Genomic DNA, 25864 nt, shown 5'->3' on the forward strand with positions numbered 1-25864 from the left:
AGGAGGGAAAGGAAATGAGATATCGGATTGGGAGTAGAAGAGGGAGGGATGGGATCAGGAGGGGATGAGAAGGGGCCACAATTGGGATATAAAGAACTCAAACTACAGAACAAGCAGGTAATTTATATTCCTAATCCCACTACATGTGAATAGTTCTGAGACTGGCAGAGATATGAATGTAAAAGCTTAGAGAGGCCTCATGTGGACCCACAGATTCTCTGTGACTTACTATTCGAGGCCACTACTAGTAAGGCAAGGAGGAAGATTTGGCAAATGCCTTATGTCGGCCCATACAATGACCAGAAAACCGTGCATCCCACATACCTCATACAATTATCGTTAGAACTGTATAATACTAGTGAGAAATTATGTTTTCAGAACAAATTGGCCAGCTGGATCAGACCTAACAGGAATCATTGCTCCCAGCATGATGGACTCTGACATCCTGCATCCCCCTAGTTCCAGCCCCGGATGACTCTGTTGCTTTTACTCATCAGAGTTGGATAGCTTCCTGGACAACATTGTAGAAAATTTCTGATCCAATTTGGACCACCATTTCAATCTCCTACTAAGCCTGGAATCTCTCAACATTTAGAAACCGAACCACAAATGCAATCACTAGAGGGCTTAACCATTCCCTCCAATTTTTGGGAGCCCACTCCAAGGTATTATGTGCTCCAATTGAACCTGAAGAAACCTTAAGAGAACGATGCTCTATTCCCTCAAAGAGGGGTTGTATAGGTTGCTGTTAACTCACTTGATCTACAAATGCTTATTCTCATCGGGAGGTGGTCATAAGTCATTATTGGTCTTATCCAAAGAAAAAATTAGGGGAAATGCAGGAATGTCTCTCTCTGCCTTTATCTTACATATGTAGGCAAGGAGATGGGAGCTGAAAACAAAGAAATGGAGATTTAGGAACACAGAGGGAGGGTAGAACAAAAGCTAAATGATTGAACCTACTCCTTAACTCAAGGCTTTAATTGTTACTTATAATGAAGGTTATGTCTAAGTCACGGCTATAGAATTTAGTATATTGATACAAATCATAGGCATGTCAAATACTTGGCAGATTTTAACACAAGAATATATAACCTAAGTCTAACAGATAGATATGACTCTATCAATACATGAGGTAAAATAGTTCAATAAGGTCTTCAAACACCTCAGAGACACACAGAATATGACATTTAAAGCTGTTCTTACAATCCTAAATTTCTTCGACAACAAGACAAGTTAGCTCCTGACAACACCCAGTTGACCTCAAAGAAGATGATGACATCAAAGAGCCTCCTTATGGACATGGCTTCAAATGTGGCAAAATAGCCACTGGGCAAAATATCCTCATTCCTGCCACAAACAGAATCTGCCTAAAAATGAGCTACTTAGGTGCAGGCAGAGCCGAAGGCCACATTCTGCCAAGTCAGGGTAAGCAAGTCCTTAATAGTTCCTGCCCTGCGAACAAGTCTGGCAGAGATATTGGGCCAGAAAGCTGAAGATGAGGCTCCAATGCTATAAAGTGTTTTGGGTGACTGGTCAGGCAGTAAACTATCTTAAGTCAGTTTATACATTTTGAAAGCAGCTAACCCACACTGCTGGTTCACTCACTAATTTAAGTTTTATTCCTTCTCAAGTCTCTGAGGGGCATTGAAGACAAGATAGTATAGTTTTACAGCCAAGCTTAGTTGGTTAGGGAACAAGATCATTTTAGATCAAGATAAAGAATTTAAGCTATTAGAGCTGAGATAGGATAAATATTGAATCTCATTCAGAAATCTAGACCCAACAAGACAGGAAAAACACTTCCTTTAAATGAGACAAATGCAGATGGCCAAGTTACTATGAATGTAACATGTATAAAACTCATTATTCTCATGATTGCCACATGGTTCTCCCTGCTGTATGTAGTTTGTCGTATACATGTGTAATAAAATTAAAATTTAAAAAAAAAGAATAAAAAAAGAATAATGCTCCTATCTTGAGGGCAGACAAATAGTGATCCTTATGTATTACTCTTTGGAGAAACTTTTTTTTCTATTATCTGCATTGTTTTAAATAGTAATTATCAAAGAATAAAACATAAATTGTTGGCCCATCAAAAAATTAAAAGAGAAAATGGAATAGATAGTTATGGATAAATAAGGGGGCCTAAGATGGAGTTTCAAATTGGAAGAGCGAAGAGGGTAAAGAAGGTGAATGCAGAGAGAGACAGCCAAAATAAAAGGAACATTTAAGGGATCATATGGAAATATAGTACAATGGAGCTTCCTAAAATATGCATATACAAGGACAATCTAATGAAGTCACCAAATAATAGGGGAGGCAGAGCCCAAATGAAATCTCTATTCACTAAAGGAAGCTTCCAGTACCAAGAATCTGTTAAATCTAATCGAGTTGTTGGCCAAAAAAAATTTCCATGGAACATCCAAACTACCAAGGGTATTGTTAAGGCAAGGTTTTTTTTTTTCTGCTCTCCACAAACTGATGGTAAGACACTATTCCTGAAGATAAGTTACATAATTCATTGGACATGAAGAATTTCAGATGGACACTATCTAGAGCCTTCATCGCTATGGATTAGAGTTCCTGGTATTAGACGGTACCAGGCACACTACATAAGAAAAACATTAACCACCAACCCAGCTAAAAAACACTTTGCTAAATAATGGTGACCTGCTTGCAAGATTTACTGGTGCAATACTGGCACAAAGCTACTGGGAGTAACCAACTAATAACTGATTTGATTTAAAGGAAATACTCCATGAGATGCAAAACATACCCAACACTTCTCTGGTGATCAAGAACCTGAGACTAGATGGACCAGGGATTAAGGAGAAAAAAAAATTCTCAAGTTTTGCTAAAAGAATGTAGTAATAAAGTGATTTCTTGTGACATTCTGATGGACTCACAGATAGGAGTCTTGCTCAGGCATTATCAGAGAAGCTTTGCCAAGCAGCAGAAGGGAACAGATACAGAGACCCTCGGCTAGAAAATATGAAGAAAATAAGAGACCTTGAAACACTTATCCCTAAATGGGATGTCTCCTACAAAGTCATCCTCTGAGCCCCAGAGGGAATTCTTTTGAGAAGATTTTAGAAAGACTACAAGAGCCAGAATGGATAGAGGCCACAAAAGAAACAAGGCCTTCTAAACACAGCAAAACAGACACTCATATAAACTCAGAGACTGGGACAATATGCACGGGGACCACACAGATCTGCACCACATGGGGTCCTACAGCAGAAATAGTAGATGCATGCCCCCATCCCTAATTAGAAGCCAACTCCATTTGATATCCAGCTGGAAGTTAAGCATTAGTTTTCTCCAAAGGAATCTCATTGGGTAAATATATTACTCTTAAGGGTAGGCCTCGTGCCCTCCAGAAGATGCACAAGAACAAAAAAAAAGAACTCAATGCAATCCTTATAGGACTTTTGCATCTATTACAATTGATTTGTGTCTTTATGGATACCTGTGTTGAACTTGGGTGCTAACTGTGCTTTTTCTCTGACTCTATTTGTTCTATTTGTTTTATCCTATTCTGGTTTTGCTTATTTTATTCTATTTTATCTTATTGTGGTTTATTTTATTATTAGTTAGAGGACTGTTTGTTTCCTAAGGAGAGACAGAAAGGGTGTGGATCTGGATGGGAAAAGAGATGAGGATGCACTTGGAGAACTAGGGGAAGGGAAAACCCTAATCAGAGTATAGTGTATGAAAATTATTTTGTCAATAACAAACATAATTTTTAAGTGGTGGAGTATGGTGAGGAACACTTGCACAAACACAAAAGTGTACAAAACACACATTCATATAAAACACATTGTACATGTATGTGTATATAAACAATTTTTATTTACCAATAATAGTTCACTAAATGTAGGTGAAATGCAATAAACAGGCATATGAACTTTTTATATACGACTTGAGTCAGTGTAAAAAAAATGAAAAATTTAAATTCACATCACGTATATGATCCAGAAAAACTTTAAATAATAACAGAACTAAAGATACAGTTTACACACTACTTTTGATGACTAAGAGTAGATTAAAATGTTTTCAAAAGAAAGGCTTTAAAAGTCACTGTTAGCAGGGAGTGTCTTTTGATTCATCTTAGAATCAAAAACACTTTTATTTATTAAGTAAAATATAGAGAGTGGAAAAATTAATGTGGAAATAGCAACTTACAACATACAATGATAAGAACTCTACAGCACTTGGCAGTAAAAGAGAATGGATATATTTATTGCCACAAATTTTAGTTAAGTCATATGAAATTTTGCTTTGCAATTTGAATGATAGTAATTTAAGGCAATCTGTAATTTAGAAAATCAAACAATAACTGGGGCTATACAATCATGCCACTGATGCCCATTGGAAACTCCAGTTTCAGGAGGTTCCACGACCTCTTCAGAAGTCTGTAAGAAGCAGGAATGCACACATGAATACATTCAAGAACCAGGAAAGCACACAAGGATACATGCAAGAACCAGGAATGCACACATGGCTACATGCTAGCACAACACTTGTACATATAAATAAAATTAAAAGAATTGTTTTATGAAAGAAGAGAGAAATTCGTCTTTTTTAAAAAAATCTGGTGCCTCTTTGACCACAGTATTTTCAGCACATTGATTATTCTGTTATCAGAACTGATTTGTACCAAAGGAGTAATTGTGGGATAAATATTCATCACAAACTTCTGAACAGACAGGATGACTGGGTTGTACGTCCATAAGAGGAATGGGATGCATGAAATGATGAAGTCTACCCAGTAAACGGCCACAAAGAAAACCACCAACAGCAAGATGGTCTGGGTGGCCCTTTTCTCAGGGGATGCTCTCAGGTGGCTGATGCTATGAAGATGCTTACATTGCCTCTGATGTCTGAGCAAGAGAATTACCATGTATGTGCTTGTGGTCAGCATGACTCCTACAATAAACACATCTCTGGCAGTTGTCACTGTTAGAAGAAATCCCCTGATGATGTAGTTCATGGAGAAGAGTGAGCAGAATTTAGAGACTTTCATCTGGTTGGTCTCACTCACATTGATAAAACCACCAACATAGAAGATCCACCTACTGCTGAAGAACGAATTGAAAGACCAAATACATAAGGAAGCATTAATAATGTGCTTTTTTAGTTTATGTTTATATTTTGCCAGCACAGAGGTACTGGAACTGATAGAGACAGCCTGGGACACACTCAGAAGGCAGGTGATGCAGATAGAGAGGCCTCTCATCACTCTGTGTATGTAAAAAGTTGCCTTACATTTGAAGTCATTCTTAATATTCAGTAACTCAAATATGTCTTTAAGCCAAATTTCCCCCCCAGTGAGGAGCATCATTATGTGAATAAAGGTCAGTTGACAGGAGATCAGGTCCATGGGCTTACACCTGTGATCTAGGATTATACAGGTATAGAAAATAATAAGAAACATATTGGCTAAGACTCCAAGCCCACTTTGGAAATAAAGGATGTTCTCTAATGAGGACATAACTGAGTGGCTTCCTTTTCAGATCATAGTATAGGAATATTTCTTATGTCTCAAAAAATATATTAAACATCAAATTTGCAGTTCACTGGACAGTATGTATATATCACCATTCTATTTTCCTACAAATTCTTTTTTAATAATTTATTTAATTTTATTTTGTGCATTAGTATAACCATATCAAATCTGATGGGACTGGAGTAACAGACAGTTGTGAGCTGCCATGTGGCTTTTGGAAATCTAACCCTGGTTGTTTGGAAGAGCAGACAATGCTCTTAACCACTGAGCCATCACTTCAGCCCATCCCCACTAATTCTTGATTAACCTGTCTGGAACTTTTGGTGTTCCAGGCTGTACATCACAGACTACATTTCCATAAACACTCCATGTATCTCCTGTGCATACAGCATATTGTAGATAATATATGCATTCACAGTCAAAGCTATACACAATTCACACTTTGTTTCCCTATATTGCACCTGAGTCTCATGTCTTAGAAATTCAACCTTTTTTATTTAGATTGTCTCATTGTATACTTAACACCTAAAACAGTAGTGATGAGCACAGAATGTTAATAACATTTATACAACTGAGCAAACTATGTAAGTCTTGTAGAAGAAATCACAAAAAAAAATACAAAAACATCAGGTGGGTCAGTCTCATATTCTACTGTTTACCATGCTCTATATTGCAACTATCCATGATTTCAATACATAATTTTAATGCAATCACTGTTATAATTAATTATAATGTCACTACTTTATTCATCTGTTTATGTTTCTTTTTCCGTGAAATCTGACATCCTCAGACTCTAGAAGGGAAGACACAGAAACAATTGGTGACCATTACTTTTCTTTCCACAACCTATTAATTGTATAACCATTATTGTTATCAACGTTCCTAGATGGATTCACATTCAGTTCCTGTTCATATATCATGTAAACCCACTGTGAACTCTAATTTAAGATTACAGAACTAACTCCTAGCTGTCAAGAAAAACACTAATTTTTCCTTTTTGTGGATAAGGGAAGGAAATCATTAACAGTATTATTCCTTACATCTGTTTTGGCCATCCATATGGTCATTTTACCTCACTTCCTCCTTCTTCTGTATTTCCCTTCCTCATAGTTACCTAAGAACCCACCCATTTTCCATTTTCCCTATCTGATCAATTGTATCCCACTGTTCACCTCTCACTTCCACACGCTATCTTCTGTATTTTCCTCCCTCCTCCCCACCTAAGGAGCCTGTCGTCCCCACTTCCCTGATCAGATACTTACACGCTGCCATTCTGCTCCCTATTGTTCCCACCACCTCCCCTATCCTGGCAATGGTCCCATTTTTGCTTTCTTGGTTTCTGTAGTTACTACAGGCTACATAACCACATCTGAAGATAAGGATCTCAGAGCCTCCAACAAGAGAGGACATGTGACATTAAGACGAGTACTATTTTCCATACATTATGAAATACATGAACTTGCTGAAGATGAAGATATAGTGAGGCTCTTTTGGAATTTCTTTTTAAAAGAGATTCCTTCCCATGCATTGGAAGACAAGGTCCCCAGACATTTTTACAGTTCCACTCAGTAGTCTTACCTTTGGTGCTTACAAAAAGGTTATTTTGTACAGGAACCACTATCATTTTATTATTGAATTTATTTAATTAAGTAATTTAAAATCAGCTTTGTGATAGAGAAGTAGAAAATTACAATACTGACTCAAATTCTTGTGTGAAAAAGAGGGTCAATTCTATTTTCAAGTTCACGTGTATATTCCACAAATATAGATGCACACGTGCATGTGTGATTAGTGAAGAAGTTAGTGGAAGAGACCATCATTTAACATCCCCATGAATGTGACTAATGAATCACACAGGTTTTTTTACCTAAAGAGCTTAATCTAGTGGAGGATATGTGCTAGAAAGATGGACAATGCTTAAGAGCACGTTTAACTCTAGTGAAGGACCTTGATTACATTCCCATCAATAGCGTGTAACTCTAGTTCTGAGTGACTCATTGCCTTCTTGACATGGAATGCCGGTGATATACATACATACATGCATTAAAAAAACCTCATATATGTAAAATAAAAATAAAGAAATATTAAATAAAGAAATAAAAGCTCCCTGATAATATTTAACTTAAGCCAGAGTCTCAAAATTAAAAGACTAGCAGCTTTATTCAATTTTAAAATTGCAAATGCACATATGAATTGTGTATAATAATTTTCATTATTTATACATCTATAATTTATTAATATAGCACATGTATTATTATTAATATAAAAATATGATAGCGTAAGGTAAAAAGATTGTAATATGAAAATTTTCCTTTAAAGGTGAGTTCATCAAATTTTCTACCTCATGTCCATTGCTCTGTAAATGTTTATCATATACAAAAACTGACATACCTTGTGATTTCAGCAAGTGGCATCATCCTCTCATGTTCACTGAAGATGAGACTGAACCAAAAAAGGTTACAAAAGCTTCAGAGTTGTTAACATATGTATGCATTGAGAGAAGTCATTTTTTTTTTTCATTTTAGTGCTGAGGATTTTCACATTACATTAAATTGTAATTTTGTAACCAAAAAAGGTTACAAAAGCTTCAGAGTTGTTAACATATGTATGCATTGAGAGAAGTCATTTTTTTTTTCATTTTAGTGCTGAGGATTTTCACATTACATTACATTGTAATTTTAGTTGTAAGTACTAAAACCTAAAGTATATCCATAAACATTCATGATAGTGGAGAAGCCATCACTATTAAATTGGCCCAGACCGAATACTAAGCAATGTACAGGCAGATGTCAGAAGAGACCTGCAACACAAAAGACCAAGAGCTGCTTTGTGCATAGCTCTATGTTCTCCCAAGAAAAATCATTTTACCCCTTCATCATCACAGTTTGGATTTTAGAACAGTCTTGTTTTATGAACTTATGGTCATCTTTGCCTTCTGCTTTGTGGAGATGTAGTAACCTAAGAACATACAAATACACTTGATGAAGAGTATCATATTCATTTTAAGATTTACCATAATTAGTGTCTAATTACCTGAAAACTGTATGACCACTCAGAGAACATAAGAGAGTATGGATTTGCCTCAACTACTATCCACAAAGAGCAACAAGAGTAAGTCTTCAGGAACTCAGGTGGTGAAGACCTTAGCCACCCAAGCTAGTTAGTTGTCTGTATCCATTTATGACAGAGATGATGACAGCCGGAATAAATATTGATCACTTATTGATTAGGAATTAATTCACAGCTATTTTCTATACACTTAAGTAATTTAAATGCATTGACTGTTCTGTGGAAATTGAAGTTAGTGAGGGCGTAAATAGAAGCACAGAAACACTGACGAGAATATTACAATCTCACACTTGCTAACCAGCTCCCCTGAGATGAAGCAGCAGCAGAAGTGTCACAGTGAGACTGTGGGGAAGAAATCACACCCAGAATTTGGTCACAAGTTCCATGAAAATGTTCATGTGTGTGTGTGTGTGTATGTGTGTGTGTGTGTGTGTGTGTGTGTGTGTGTGTGTAAGAGAGAGAAAGAGAGAGACAGAGAGAGACAGAGACAGAGACAGATTATCAAATTACTGAGACTAAGAAGAGTAATAGCAGTAGCATAATGTCTGACAGGGATGCTAACAATAATATGTTATATCATTTGAATGAAAAACTAGGAATTATATTAAATACATTTGTGAAATAAAATGAATTATACGGAAGGTAGAAAATGTGTCCTCTGTTTTGCAGTTGACTAGATAAGATCCATGGGCCCTTCATAGTGTATCAAGGCAGATATTTAATATAAATTACAAAACCAAACTAAACTCTCAATACTGCTTACAAGAATAAACTTCTATGATTTGGTTGTTATGGTATTTATAATCTGTGGCAAGGAACTTAATGGCTTTAACTGACATCATTGTGTCTTTTTAAAACAACAATTTTATAAATTTTACATTATCTGTTTTCCAGTTTACTGTTATTATATTTGTGTCTGGCATCTCTCTCTCTCTCTCTCTCTCTCTCTCTCTCTCTCTCTCTCTCTCTCTCTCTCTCTTCCTCTTGGACTTGTGATATTAGCTACCTAACCCTAAATTTATTTTCCATTTCTTTGTGAATGCATATTTTAATTGTATACTATTTAAGAATTGAAAATATTTTTCTCTCTGCAAATAAAATGGTTACTCAATATTGTATCAGTAACAATGATACAAGGTTCAATTAAGAAAACTTGAATATTAAACTGGGTTTATTTTAATTTAAATATACAAATACCTACTGAAAATTATCCAGTTTACATTTTTCCAAGAAAATTTAACATGGATTTAATAAAGAAGTGAGGTAAAATTTCCAGATAATTTTGAAATATCCAGAAAGATCTAAGTTAGAAATCATTGTAATAGAATAAGCAAATCTGTCTAAATTTTTCCAAAGACTCATTATACAATGTACAAGAATGTGTCATGTTTTACGAGGCCATGAGAAGAAGCTTCTCTAAGAATTGCTAAGTATATACAGACTTGCCAGAATTGAAAATAACTGATAAATACTAAATTAGTTAACATTTGTTGTATGTTCATATCATGTTTCACTGAATGAAATGCAACCAGTTAACTGAAGAAAAATTAGTAAAATATGAACATTAAAAAACAATTCATATATATCTTAATTTATAAGTGGACTACTGCAAACCAATAAATGTCTGGAATTTTTTTGCTCTTTTTACCCCTCTAATGTATTTCAGGTATTTGGTTACAGGGATAGAAGACTAACACAGTTGGCAATACCTACGTGCAACCATAATCTTAGAATTACTAGAATACACAGAAGAATACATACTCAGGTATGTTGGTTGGAATATTCCATCTACAGCAAATTTTTACATATATATCAGTATAAAATAATGATTTCATTATATTTTCATTTAATATGTAATACCCATTGATAATCTTCCTCCTGGTAGCCTGTCCTCTTGTTCTCTACCCAGGCTTCAGCTAGGCCCTGTCCTCTTTGTAATAGCCAACCTTCTACTGTAATATATATTATAATGAGAAATCACATTAATTGAAATCAATATCCTTCAATAAATCCTTATGCTCATAAGTTTATGTCTATAAGCATCTGTTGTGTGATCATTATACTGTATGACTCAAAAATAATATTCAAAGCACAGAATTCTTTAGTCATTTATTACAGAAAACCCTGCTTTATTCAATCACCTACTTACAGCTCTCATTGTTAATGAAGAGTAAAAGAAATGCGCAGCAGGCTGGGTCTTTCACAAATATCCATTTAGAATGAGGCCCTAAAAAGTAGTTATATTATCAGTTCATCTCCCTCTAGACTCATAATGATCATGTCATCTGGAGAAGTCAATTCCGTCATGGAGGTTGTTACAAAGTGGTACCATCAAATGGAAAAGTTAACTTCCTGAATTCCAGGAGAACAGTGGAGTAGGATCAGCTGAGCTCTGGGTTTCCCATGTGTGAGTTATTTTCCCCAAGCATACCTGCCTGTGATGATTAAATGATCCTAATATTGTGAACAAAACAGAAGTAAGAATAATAACATTCATTTAAAAGTAGTATAAAAACATTTCACAGGAACAGTCATAGGGGAGGGGAATAGGGGGAAAATGGGAGGGAGGGAGGAATGGGAGGATACAAGGGATGGGATAACCATTGAGATGTAACAAGAATAAATTAATAAAGGAGAAAAAAAACATTTCACATTACCAAAGTTACATTTCTGCTTCTAAAACATTTGAGATGGGTCCATACATACTTGACATTTTCTTCAGGGACTTGGATAGAAACTAACAGCTGTTTGGATAAAATTAAGGCAATGTTACAACTTCCAAACACACTTGTGTGTTTACCACACACAAGTGAAGTAATGTAACTCTGTTATCAGTGGAAATCAGGCTGTGGGTCAGGAAATGCTGCACAGATGGTAAACTGCATGCTTAGAAAGTATTTTGTATGCAGGACAGCATGAAAGAAGTCAAACTTTCAAATTATAGGCACAGTTGAGGAAAGACATTCATGCGTCAATAGAATAGAGATTCAAACCGGGACACTGTACAGAGTGCTGAGATTTGTAGGGTGGCCTTGCCAGGCCACAGAGGAAAAGGATGTATATAGTACAAAGGACATTAAGTGAGGAGGGCTCAATTTTTTTTAGGACTAGGAAAGGGAGGGAAAGGGGATAAGGAAGGGATAGGATTGGAAGGTGATGAACTAGGGGCCTGCAATCAAGATGTAAGAACCTCAAGCTACAGAACAAGTAGGCACCTTATATTGCTAATCCCACTACATGGGAATAGCTCTGAGGCTGGCAGGGATATGAATGCCTACGCATAGACAAGGCTTCATGTTGGTCACAGATTCTCTATGACATCATGAGAGGCCATTCTTAGTATGGCATGAAGGGAGATTTACAGATGTCTTACTTCTGCTCATACAATGAGTAGAGAACCATCCTTAACTGATCTGTTCACCCCACACACTTCATACAATTATAATGTTAGAACTGAATAATGCTTATGACAAATTATGTTTTTACAGCGAAAGAACCAGATACTGATGCTGCATCAGACCTGATAGGATTCATTCTTATCAGCATGCATGACAGTGACATCCTGCATCCTCCAGGTCCCATCCCCAGGCCCCTCAGTTACTGTCACACATCAGAATTGGACAGCATCCAGAACAGCATTGTAGAAAGCTTCTGATCCCAGTTGGGTCAGCATTACAGAATGTCCCACACAGGACTCCTATATAAGCCTGGAATTTCTCAACATTTAGAAACTGGACCACAAATACTATTGCTGGCTTACTTAACCATTTTCCCTAATTTTTATTGGAGGGTATTCAAAGGTATTATTCTCCCTAATCAGCCTGAAGAAACCTTTAGAGAATGACATCCCAGTTTGTCTAAGGGGGATTGGGTAGGCTACAGACCCATATATTCATCGGGAGGTAGTTATAAGTTAATATTGGTCTTAGACAGAAAGAAACCTAGGTTGGACTCAGAGACACCTCTCTTTTTCTTTATCTTTCTTTCAAAGCTTAGGAGATAGAAGCTGAAGAGAAAGAAAGGGGGAGTTAGAAATATTGAGGGAGGATAGAACAAAATGGAGATTATTGAATCTACTCCTCAGTTCAAGGCCTTAATTGTTACTCACAACTGAGGTTATTTTTAATTCCTTGGTATAGAATTTTGTATGTTGATGAAAATCATGCTCATGTCAAATCTAGTCTAATTTTAGCACAAGAATTTATATTCTAGGTCTAACAGATAAATATGATTCTATAGATACATAAGATAACATAGTTAAATAAGGTCTTCAAAAGCCTCAGAGACCTAGAGTATATTGCATTTAAAGATGTTTTATTATCCTAAAGATTGTTTGACAATGCGACAACTTAACTTCTGGCAACACGCAGTGTACCTGAAAGAAGATGATCAACATCAAAAAACGCACTAATGAGGTTGACTTCAAATGTGACAAACAAGCCACTGGAGAAAATGTCCTCATTTCTGCCATAGACAGAATTCTGCCTAAAAATGGGCAAGCTTAGATGGAGGACAAGTCATCGGCTGAACTCTCTGCATAAACAGGTTAAGCAAGTCCCCAGTAGTTCCTGTCTTACAAATATGTCTGTCAGAGATACTGTGGTAGAAGCCCAAAGATGATGCTCCAATGTTTTGGAGAGTGTTGGGGGACTGTTCAGGCAGTAAATGATCTCAGTCATTTTTTTCATTTTGGAAGCAGCTAACCTGTACTTACATTTCACTCAGGTACTCAAGTTTTATCCCTTATCAACTATCTGATGGGTTTGAAGACCAGATAGTTTAATCTTATAATTAAGTTTAGTTGATTAGGGGTTAATATGTTTTTAGATCAAGAGACATGTTTTAAGTTAATAGAGATGAGATATGGCAGATACAGATTTTCATTCAGAAATTTAGACCTGACAAGATAGGAAAGAGGCTTTCTTCAAGTTTGACAACTACAAATAGCCAAATCACTATGAATGTAACATTTATTTAACACATGATTTTCTCATGTTTCTTCCTGCTGTATGTAGCTTATTTTATTCATGTGTAATAATTTAAATGTATGTGTTAAATTTAATTTAAAAAGAAATGTAAAAAGAAGAAATCAATTGAAATAAATTTAAAAAGAAAGAGAAAAAATAGATCCAAAGATAAAAAATATCTATAAACTGACTTCTTCATGTTACATGTTTTCACCCATGATAGAAGCACAGAAAGGACCATTAGTGGACTGTGCGTTAGTGAATGTTGAATAAATTTTGATAATATTTGAAGAAAAGAAAAGAAAATGTCTCCATAAGATCTATCTGTAGAGCAGCCATTGGAAACTACCAGCAGCAACAAGGACTGTCCCATGACCTCTGTGCATCAATTCCTGGGTTCCAGCTCTGTAACCCCAGAGACCACAAGCATTGGTGACTAACAGAGGTTACAGCCATCAGTGACTACTAATGACCTCAAAATTTTCCATCCCCAGGGACAACAAGATGGCTAAAGCTCAGTATAAGAACAAACTCATCAAAACCGAAAGCCCAGAACAATATTGCACCATCATAAACCAGCTATCCTACTACAACAAACTCTGGATATCCTAATACACCAAAGGCACATGAAATTTGTGTGTGTGTGTGTGTGTGTGTGTGTGTGTGTGTGTGTGCCTGCCTTAGGTGTCCTGGGCTCACTATGTAAACCAGAATGGCCACAACTTCATAGACATCTGCCTGTCTCTGCTTCTCTGAGTGCTGGAATTACAGGCGTGTGTCACTATGCCCAATAGCTAAAGATAACCTTATGAGTATAATGTGGGCATTTAAACAGAAAATGAATAAACTACTCAGAGAAATACAGGGAAAAAATCAAACAGATAAAGAAAATGAGTAAATCCCTTTTTTAAAAATACAAGAAAATACAAGCAAACAGGGAAGAATAATGAATAAAATTCTTCAAAACATGAAAAGATATATAGAAGCAATTTTTTAAAACCAAGACAATCCTAGAGATAAAAAAAAACCTCAGAAAGTGTCCACGATCTATACCCTCAAGCATTACCAACAGTCTACAAGAGATGGAAGAGTGAATCTCATGCCCAGAAGATGCAATAGAAGAAATCTATATGTCTGTCAAATAAAATGCTAACTCTCAAGTTTCTAACAGAAAACACAGGAAATTCAGAACACCATGAAAAGACAAAACCTAAGACTAAAAGTAATAAAAGAAGAAGATTCCCAGCTGAACGGCCCAGAAAATTTATTGAACAAAATCATGGAAGAAAATTTCTCTAACTTAAAGAAAGCGATGCCTATAAATGTAAAAGAAGTCTACAGAACACCACATAAAAACTAAAACACTATATTAACAAAACAAAGGAAGAATATTAAAAGCTGCATGGGATTGGGCCAAATATCATTTGAAGGCAGACCTACTAGAATAGCACAGAACATCTCAACAAAGACTTAAAAGTCAGAAGAGCCTGGGCAGATATCTTACACACTAAGATACAAAATCTAACACCTCCTCTTTTCAACATAGTACTGGAAGTCCTAGGTAGTGCAATAAGACAACTAAAGGATATCATAATGATACCAATTGGCAAGGAATATGTCAAAGTATTGTAATTCACAGATGATATGTTAGGATACATAAGTGATTCCAGAATTTCTACCAGAGAACTTCTACAACTGAAAAACACCTTCAGCAAATTAACTAAAAAACCGAGCATCCCTCCTTTATACAAATGATAAATAAGCTGAGAAATTAGGGGCATAACACCCTTCACTATAGCCACAAATAATATAAATATCTTAAATAATACAAAAACTCTGATCAAGCAAGTGAAAGACCTGTATGACAAGAAATTCAAGCATGTGAAGTGAGAAATTGAAGAAGATATCAAAAAATAAAAAGATCTCCCACACTCATGGAATGGTAGAATTAAAATAATAAAAATGGCCATCTTACCAAAAGCAATCTACAGATTCAGTGTTATTCCCATCAAAATTCCAACATAATTCTTTGTAGACCATGAAAGAGCACTTTCAATGTCATATAAGAAAAAAAGACTAGCAAAATTATTCCTGTACAATAAAATAACTTTTGGAAGTATCACAATAACTTACTTTAATTTACACTACAAAGCAAAATAATAAATGGTCTCTGCATTAACACAGACATGTTGATCAATGAAATCACATGAAAGACCCACAGATAAATTCATATGCCTGCAAACACTTGAATTTTTACAAGGAACCCAGGCCCCAAAGCCTGGACAGAACAGGCAGAATCCTAGCCAATCCCCACAAGCTACCAGGAGTTCCAGCACTCTAGAGCTGACTGAGTCTAGGACACCAGAGAGCCTAGGGCCCTGCAGCAAGATTTTCAAACCCAGCCACAGGCAGAATAACAAGATTAATCTACACTACCTCAAACTGATTCTTTGGCTACAGACATCAGCACCAGCCTCTGCTGACCCAGTGGTGTGAGTGAAGTCCCCAGGAGCTGGAACCAATTCACCTTCCTGATCCAGGGAAGGACACCAGAAACTACTTCTTAATGTCAGAGACATCAAGATGACTAGAAGTCAGTGTAAAAACATAAACATCACAAACCAAAATAATTCAGCATCTCCAGATCCCAACTATCCCAAAGAAATGAACACTGAGAACTCAAACACACTTGAAACAAGAAAACTACCTTAAAGTCATAGTAATAAGGACAATAATGGAGGAAACAAATAAAACCCATAAAGAAACGCAGGAATATGCAGCCAAACAGATTGAAAACATTAAAAAGGCCTATAGAGAGGCATTGGAAGAAATTCAGGAAAGACAATCAGATGATGGAAATCAATAAAACAGTTAAATATCTGAAGGGCCATAGAAAGACACTGGAAGATATTCAGGACAATTGAAATGACCAGATGAAAAAAAAATCAGTAAAATAGTTCAATATCTGAAGATGAAAGTGGAATGAATGATAAAAAAGACAGAAGAAAGTGAGGAACAAGAGAACATAGAGAAATAATCAATTAATGCAGGCCTAAGCTTCTCTAACAGAATTCAAAAGATGGAGGAAAGAATTTCAGGAGTAGATGATACTATGGTTGAACTTGAAACAACCATCAAAGAAAATGCTAAATTTGGAAAATTCCTGACACAAAGCATCCAAGAAATCAAGGACATCATAAAAAGATGAAATCTGAGGATAATAGGAATTGAGGAAAGAGAAGACACCCAGATCAAAGGCCCATAAAATATTTTCAACAAAATCATAGAAGAACATTTCCCTAATTTAAGGAAGGAGATGCATATAAACATACAAGAGGCCTACAGAACACCAAATAGAATAGACCAGAAAAGAAAATGTTCCCAACACATAATAATCAAATTACAAAATAAACAGAATGAAGAAAAAATAATACAAGCAGCAAGGGAAAAAGGCCAAATAACATATAATAACAAACCTATCAAAATTACACCTGATTTCTCAGCAGATACCATCAAATCCAGAAGGACACAGACAGAGGTCCTACAAACCCTAAGTGACCACAGATGCCAGGCAAGACTACTATATCCAATGAAACTTTCAATAACCATTGATGGAGAAAACAAGATATTCCATGATAAAAACAAATTAAAACAGTACCTATACCTAACCTCAAATACAGCCTTACAGAATTTACTAAAAGGAAAACTCCAACCCAAAGTGAGAAAATACAACCAAAATTAGATGAGAAATAGATAACTACACTGTCACAAAAATATAACCACACAAGCACTCTAATTCAAACATCAAAATCAAGGGACTTAATAGTCACTGGTCATTAATATCTCTCAATATCACTGGTCTCAATTCTCTAATAAAAAAAACACAGACTAACTGAATAGATGCATAAACAAGACCCAAAATTCTTCTGCTTTCAAGAAACATATCTCAGCCATAAGATTAGATATTATCTCATGGTAAAAAGCTGGAAAATGTATTCAAAGCAAACAGACACAGGAAGCAAGCTGGTGTAGCCATTTTAATATCTAATAAAAGATACTTCCAACCAAAATTAATCAAAAGAGATGAGGAAAGACACTTCACATCATAGGTAAAGTCAACCAAGATGACATCACAACTCTGAACATCTACACTCTCATTACAAGGTCACCCACATTTGTAAAAGAAATATTAACAAAGCTTACATCACACATTGACCCCCAGACATTGATAGTGGGAGACTTCACAACCCCAATTTCACCAGAGGATAGGTCAATGAAACAGACTAAATCAAGAAATGATGACATTAACCAATGTCATGAATCAAATGGATCTAACAGATGTACAGAACTTTTCACTCAAAACACAAAGAATTATACCTTCTTCTCATCAACTCATGGAATCTCCTCCAAAATTGATCGTATAGTCAGTCACAAAGCAAGCCTAAACAGATTCAAAGAGATTGAAATACATTGTACCCAAAAGATCACCATGGTCTAATGCTAGACTTTAACAACAATAGAAATATCAGAAAGCCTACACACACTTGGAAACTAAACAAACTAAATAAAGTAAGAAATTAAGGACTTCCTGAAATTCAATGAAAATGAAAGAACAACATACACAAATTTATGGGACACATTGAAAGTGGTGCTAAGAGGAAAATTCATAGCACTAAGTGGCTTCATAAAAAAACTGGAAATATCTAATATAAGCAATTTAGTGACACATCTGGAAGCCCTAGAAAAAAAGAAGCAGAAATACTGAAGAGGAATAGATGTCTGTGAGTATAGGCATCAACATGACTGTGGCCTTATAGAATGAATTTGGTAATGTTCAATCCATTTCTAATCTTTTGGGCTCTAGCTGTTTTTGGTGGGCCCTACTGCCTGTGTTTCCACTTGGCCTGAGGGACCTCCACAGTTTGGCGTGGCATGGCTTGAGGGATCCAAGGCAGTTTCACCCTATTCACTGAGACTCCTCAGGCCAGGAGATCCAGAGTGCCACCTCCCCACACAGCAAGTTTGTGCTTTATAGGCTGGCTGTGGCCCACATGTGGGTTCCAATCGAGCATCTGGGGAGTGGGTTCAGGACCTCCAGACTGTTGCTTGTCCTGCAGCCAGGCCATCAGTGGTCTGCAGAGTTTGGGACCCCACTCACCTACAGTTCTCAAGTTCCAGCAGTCTCTGGCTCCATTCAAGTCCCTGGTCTCCACACAGTAGATCAGATATGGTGCATACTAGTCGTCACCATCTTGGAGCCCCCAGCTTCTTTTCTGTAGGAGAAATAGGACTATTTGACTTGCTTTTGGTTTCAATTCAACTTTGTCAAGTGGAAAAGATCAAGAAAATTGTACATTTCCCTTATATTTTCAAATTTGGTGGTAGACACGCTTTTGAAGACGATCTTATGATTCTTTGTATTTCTTCAGTGTCTGTTGTTATGTCTCCCTTTTCATTTCTGATTTTGCTCATTTGGATAGTGTCTTTCTGCCTTTTAGTTAGGTTGCTAATGGATTAATCTATCTTGTTAACTTGCTCAAAAAATCAGTTCCTGGGTTAATTCAGTCTTTGAATTGTTCTCTTTGTTTCTAATTTGTTGATTTCAGCCTTAAGTTTGGTTATTTTCAGACATCTATAACTCCTGGGTGTTTCTGCTTCTTTTTTTTTTAGGCCTTCCAGAAATGTCATAAAGTTGCTGATATTAGATATTTCCAGTTTCTTTACGAAAGCACTTAGTGCTATAAATTTTCCTCTTACCATCACTTTCAATGTGTCCCACAGATTTGGATATGTTGATCTTTCATTTTCATTGAATTTCAGGTAGTCCTTAATTTCTTTCTTTATTTCTCCCCTGACCCAGGTGTCATTAAGTAGAGAGTTCTTAAGTTTCCAAGTGTGTATAGGCTTTTTTTATATTTCTATTGTTGTTAAAGTCCAGCTTTAGACCATGGTGATCTTATATGGTACAAAGGATTATTTCCATCTCTTTGAATCTGCTGTGGCTTGCTTTGTGACCTACTCTATGATCAATTTTGGAGGAGGTTCCATGAGTTGCTGAGAAAAAGGTATAATCCTTTGTGTTTTGGTGAAAAGTTCTGTGGATATCTGTTACATCCATTTGATTCATGACGTTGGTTAGTTCTCGGTTCAGTTTCTGTTTCGTTGATCTGTTCTTTGGTGAAAGTGGGGTGTTGAATCTACCACTGTTAATGTGTGGGAATCGATGTGTGGTTTAAGCTTTGTTAATAGTTCTTTTACAAATGTGGGTGCCCTTGTATTGGGAGCATAGATGTTTAGAATTGTGATGTCCTCTTGGTTGACTTTATCTTTGATGAGTATAAAGTGATTAATTTTATTTGGAAGTCTATTTTATACGATATTAAAATGGCTGCACTAGCTTGCTCCTTGTGTCCGTTTGCATGGAATACCTTTTTCCAGACTTTTACCTTGAGGCAATGTCTATCTTTGTGGCTGAGATGGGTTTCTTGGATGCAGAAGAATGTTGGGTCTTGTTTGAGCATTCATTCAGTTATTCTGCCTTTTTATTGGAGAATTGAGACCACTGATGTTGAGGGATATTAAAGACGACTTACTATTAAGTCCCTTGTTTTTTATGTTGGTTGCAGTAGAGTGTGTCATTATGTTTTTATGACAGTGTAGTTATCTATTTCTCATGACATTTTGGCTGTAGATTGTCACTTTAGTTTGGAGGGTTCCTTCTAGCAACTTCTGGAAGGCCAGATTTATGGATAGGTACTGTTTGAAATTGTTTTTATCATAGAATATCTTGTTTTCTCCGTCAATGGTTATTGATAGTTTAGCTGGGTAGAGTAGTCTTGCATGGCATCTGTGGTCTCTTAGGGTTTTCAGGACCTCTGTCCAGGCCCTTTTGGCTTTTATGGTCTCTGCTGAGAAGTCAGGTGTAATTCTGATAAGTTTGCCATTGTATGTTGCTTGCTCTTTTTCTCTAGCCACTTTTAATATTTTTTGCTTTCTTCTGTATATTTTGTGTTTTATTATTAAGTGATGGGAAGATTTTCTTTTCTGGTCTATTCTATTTGGTGTTCAGTAGGCCTCTTGTATGTTTTTATGCATCTCCTTCTTTAAATTGCGGAATTTTTCTTCTATGATTTTGTTGAAAATATTTTCTGGGCCTTGGAGTCAGGCATCTTCTCTTTCCTCAATGCTTATTATCCTCAGGTTTTGCCTATTCATGGTGTCCTTGATTTCTTGGATGTTTTGTGTCAGGCATTTTTCAGATTTATTATTTTCTTTTGATGGTTGCTTTGAGTTCTACAATTGTAACAGCTAGTCCTGAGATTTGTTCCTCCATTTCGTGGATTCTGATAAAGAAGCTCACCTCCGTGTAGCTTCTTTTCTTTGCTAAGTCCCCTCATTCCCAAATTTCTTCTCTCTGTGCTTTTATCATTGTTTCCATTTTAATCTCAGATCTTGAAATGTTTTATTGATTTTCTTCATCTGTTTATTTGTATTTTCCTGAATTTCTTCCAGTGCCTCTTTTTATGCCTTTTTTATGTCTTCAAACTGTTTGGTTGCATCTTCCTTTTTTGTTGTTGTTTGTTGTTGTTGTTTTTGTTGTTCATAGATTTTATTCATTTCTTCTATTATAATCTTCATTAATAAGGATTTGAGGCCTGTTTCTTGTATTTCCATTGTGTTTCAGTTCTCGGGGTTGCTTTGTTTAGGATAGGTGGGATCTAGAGATGCCGAATAGTTTTGGGTTTTGGTGTTTGCATTCTTATGCTGTCCTCTAGTCATCTTGCTCTTTCTGATGTTGGGAGGTAACTTCTCGTGTCCTTCACTGATGATTGAGAGTGGATAGTTTGTGGGTGAGTATAGGTCATGTGTCCTTGCCAGTGGGAATCAGGGAGTTCTTCCCTGGATCAGGCAAGTGACCTGGTTTCCACTCCAGGAGATTTTCTGTACACCTCATGCTCCCTACTGCATCAGCAGAGGTAGACTTCTAACTGATCCTATTCAGGCTACTGAGGCAATTCAGACCAGCTGTGCTGGGGCCACTGTTTAATTTTCTGTCCTAACCCCTCAGGGAAGTCCAGCCTCACCCAGATGCATGGAAAACACTTCCAGGCCATGTAAATTGGCCAGGCCTGGCTTTATCTGCCCAATTGTGCAGGCCCAGACTGCTGTAGCCTGCCATCAGATTCCTACCTGGACAAGTCTAGATAGCGCACCTTTGGGAGTTCAGTCCCTCTGAGTTGTGGCTGCTGTTCAGACTTCTGCCCTGCTCCCTCAGGGCTTTCTGGCCTTGCCCAAGAGCATGAGAGATCCTGCCAGGCTGTGGAGAATGGACAGTCTGGGTTTTATCTGCCCAGTTGTGCAGGCCTGGATCACTTTGGCAGATAGATAGGTTCCCACATGGACCAGTTCAGACAGCAGAACTGTAGCAGTCCATTCCCAGTGACTTGAGGCAGCTGTTCACACCCCTGTCCAGACAACTCAGTGCTGTCCAGCATCTCCTAAGAACATGGGACTACCTGCCTGGATGTGAGGACTGGACAGGCTGGATTCTACCTGCCCATTTTGGCAGGCTCTGTCCTCTGTGGGCAGAAGCCTGGTTCCTGTCTGATCCCATTCAGCACACACATTGTGACTAGGCAAGGTGTTCACAGATGCCTGTGCTTCCCCTTGGTCCCCAGGGCCCTCAAGACTGGCATGGGGAAAGAGGGCAGGGGTTGGATCTGAGGACAGATTAGTTGTTTCCCTGATACTTCCACAGGTCATGAGAAGCAGTGTTCCATTGTCCCACACACTAAGTTCAGGCTATAGAGGCCGGCTACAGAATCTGGGAAGTAGGTTCTGGTCTTGAGTGGGCTGTTGGTTGACCCCAGGCCAGACCAGGTGGTGTTCTGCATTGTGAGACACAGCTCACATAGTGTTCTCCAGTTTTTGCAGTCTGTGGCTCCGATCTCATCCCTGGTCTCCATGCTATAGATCAGTACAGTGTGTGATAGGTGCTGCCATCTTGGAAAACTGTCTCCCTATATTCACTTAGAATTATACACTACACCAACAGAGATGTCCCATGAAAGACTTCACTTTGACAGAGATTGGGATGGATACTGGGAATTTCTATTAAGACTCTAGATGAGAGAGCTAAGGAAGAGTGGGGGAAAAGAAGGATCCAGAGGGTCCTAGAAATCTACAAGAAGACCATTTAGGCTGGCAGATCTGGACCCAACAGGTCACCTCAAACTACTGTACCAACAAAACACAATACACACAGTAAGCTTGGAACCCCTATCCAGATCTGGCCAATGGAAAGCATATTCTCCACAATTGTGTGGAGAGCAAGGACTGACTTGGACATGAACTTTGGTGCCCCCTATTAGACCACTTTCCCTTGGTGTGGAGAGTTGGTGACACTCAGAGAAAGAGTAAGCAGGCTACAAGGAAGAGACTTGACAGGCTGTGATCTTATAGTAGGGTACAAGGTCCCCTTCTGTCACAGACCTAGGGGAGGGGAATAAAATGAAAGAAAGTGGGAGAAGGAATGGGAAGATACAATTGAGGGGATGACAAGAAATAATATGAATAAATTACTGAGGTAAATAGAAAAAGAAAAAAGTAAGAAATATGATATATGAATCCATAAAAGTTTATATATATTTAACTTCTAAAGATTTATCATAAGATAATACAAAAATTATCTTCATTTTCATTAAAATAAAAACCTTAAACCCAAAAAGAACAAAGACAAACACAAAACAAAACATCTGGTTGTCTGTAGGAAAGCCTGCAAGGCATTTTCTCATTAGTTACTGATGAGGCAGTGTCCAACTCATTCTGCATAGTGCCATCCCTGGCCTGGAGGTCTGGAATTCTAAAACAAAGCAGCCTGAGAATGCCACATTGAGCACACATAGTAACATGACCCTTCCATGGCCTCTGCATTAGTGCCTGCCTCCAGGTTCCAGCACTGCTTGAGTTTCTGTCTTGACCTCTTCCAAAGATGAACCACAGTGTGGATGTGTGAGCCAAATAAATCCTTTCCTCCCCAATTTTCTTTTAGCCTTGATGTTCGTAAGAATAGTAACCCTAACGAAATCAAAGTAGCACCAGGAGTTTGCTGAAGTATTTGGCAAATGGTAGCCTACTGAGGAGATTGAGATACCTGAAATTCCTTTGTTTAGTGTTGATTAAAGGCTTTTAAGGCTTAAGGTAATCAGAATATTTTAGTGGATTCTCTGTTAAAATCCAACTTTCCTAGTGCTAGAGAAATGGCTCAGTTGTTAAAAGCCCTTGCTCTCTGGCAAAGGACCCAAGTGGAGTTGCTAGGACAGACATTGGGCAGTTTGAAGCAAGAGTTGTGCTGATAACCCTTTTCCCATTATTCAAAAAGAACACCCAGGTTTTTCTAGAATGACTATGATTTTCCTGGCCTGGTTCATACTGGTTATGAATTGACAATGATTCTGGGAGACCACAAAGGTATCATGGCATTTCAGTTAAAGCAAGGTCTAATTGATGTCAGGTTATTGACAGAATTGTGAATAAGATCTCACTCACAGTTTGGCCCAAAATTCAAGCTGTAGTTATTTCCACAGTACCATGATGTTTAATCTATATAACCACAGAGATTAGGTATTGAGTAAAGGAAGGTGTGGAAGGATGATGTCCCTAGAAGAGAAAATAGAATAGATAGTTATGGATAAATAAGGGGGCTAAAATTGGAATAAATTGGAAGGGGAAAGGATATAAAGAAAGTGAATGCAGAGAGGGACAGCTAAAAATAAGAAGCATTTAAGGGATCAAATGGAAAAAATATAATAGAACTACTTAACTATATATTAATGTATTAAAATAGGTAATATATTAAATCTATATATTCCTAAATGATTCCTCGTACTTGAAGGTACCAGGCATAATACATAAGTGAAAAATTAAACACCAAGCCAACTAGAAATACTTTGGTTTATAATGGTGAACTGCTAGAAAGTTTGTTTGTGCAATACTGGGACAAAGCTACAGGAAATAACAAAATAATAACTGATATGATTTGACTCATATACTCCATGAGATGGTAAACATACCCAACACTTCTCCAGTGGTCAAGAACCTGAGACTAGATAGGCCAGGAATCAAGGGGAAAACAAGTTCTGAAGATCTGCTAAAGTAATGTAGCAATAAAATAGCTCCAAATGACATTCTACTGGACTCACAGATATGAGTCTTGCCCAGTCATCATCAGAGAAGCTTCCCTCAGCAGTATATGGGAACAGACACAGAGACTCACAGATAGAAAATATGAACAAGTTAAGAAATCTTGAAAAACTTATCCCTACATGGGATGTCTCCACCAAATTCATCCTCTGGTCCCTAGGGAATTCGGTGGAGGAGGTGGTAGGAAGACTCTTAGATCCAGAGTGTACAGAGTCCAACAAGGAAACAAGGCCTTCTAAACATAGCAGAACAGACACACGTCTGAACTCAGACACTGGGAAACTATGCACAGGGCCTGCACAGGTCTGCACCTGTTGGAGTTCTACACAATAAAAAGTGGACACATGCCCATGACTTAGAAGCCACTCCATTTGATGTCCAGTTGCAATTCAAACATTAGTTTTCTCCAAAGAAATTCGTTTTTGGAAGTATATTACTCTTACTGGTAGATGTCATGCCCAGAAGATGCCCAACCAAAAATGAACTCAATGCAAGGCTCACAGGTCTTTGGCATCTATATTATGACTGATTTGTCATTCTTTGGGATGCCTGTGTTGAACTTGGGTGTTAATTGTGCTTTTTCCTCACTCTTTTACTTCTATTTGCTTTGTCCTATTCTGATTTGCTTGTTTTGTTTTATCTTATTGTGGCTTAATTTACTATTATTTAGTCGTCTGTTTGTTTCCTAAGTAGAGACAGAAAAGGTGTGGGTCATGTTGGGAGAGGAGAAGAGCATGCACTGGGAGGACTAAGAGAAGGGAAAACTCTATTCAGAATATATTATATGAAAACTATTTTGTCAATAAAAAACATAATTTTTAAATGGTGGGGTATCATGGGGAATACTTGACACAAACACACAACCATACAAAAACACATTCATATAAAACACATTGTACATCATGTATGTATATACAAACAATTTCTGTTTATCAATAATATTTCCCTAAATGTAGATTAAATGCAATAGACAGGCATATGAAATTTTCATATATGACTTGAGTCAGTGTAAAAAATGAAAATTTTAAGTTCACATTGAGTATATGATCCAGAGAAACTTTAATTAATAAACAGAACTAAAGATACAATTTACACCACTTTTGATGACTAAGAG

The 25864-nt window shown here is 37.1% G+C and overlaps 1 protein-coding gene across 1 annotated transcript; it reads right to left on the bottom strand.

Moving 5' to 3' along the window:
* Positions 1-4558: 4558 nt before the first annotated feature.
* LOC311599637 (putative vomeronasal receptor-like protein 4) lies at positions 4559-5497 on the bottom strand (the record flags this gene model as incomplete). Its single annotated transcript, XM_084785662.1, has 1 exon — positions 4559-5497. One exon carries the CDS (start codon positions 5495-5497, stop codon positions 4559-4561), a length of 939 nt encoding a protein of 312 aa, XP_084641788.1.
* Between the last annotated feature and the right edge of the window lie 20367 nt (positions 5498-25864).

The sequence above is a fragment of the Acomys minous genome (genome assembly GCF_964271855.1).
Source record: "Acomys minous genome assembly, chromosome: 6".
Lineage (NCBI taxonomy): Eukaryota > Metazoa > Chordata > Mammalia > Rodentia > Muridae > Acomys > Acomys minous.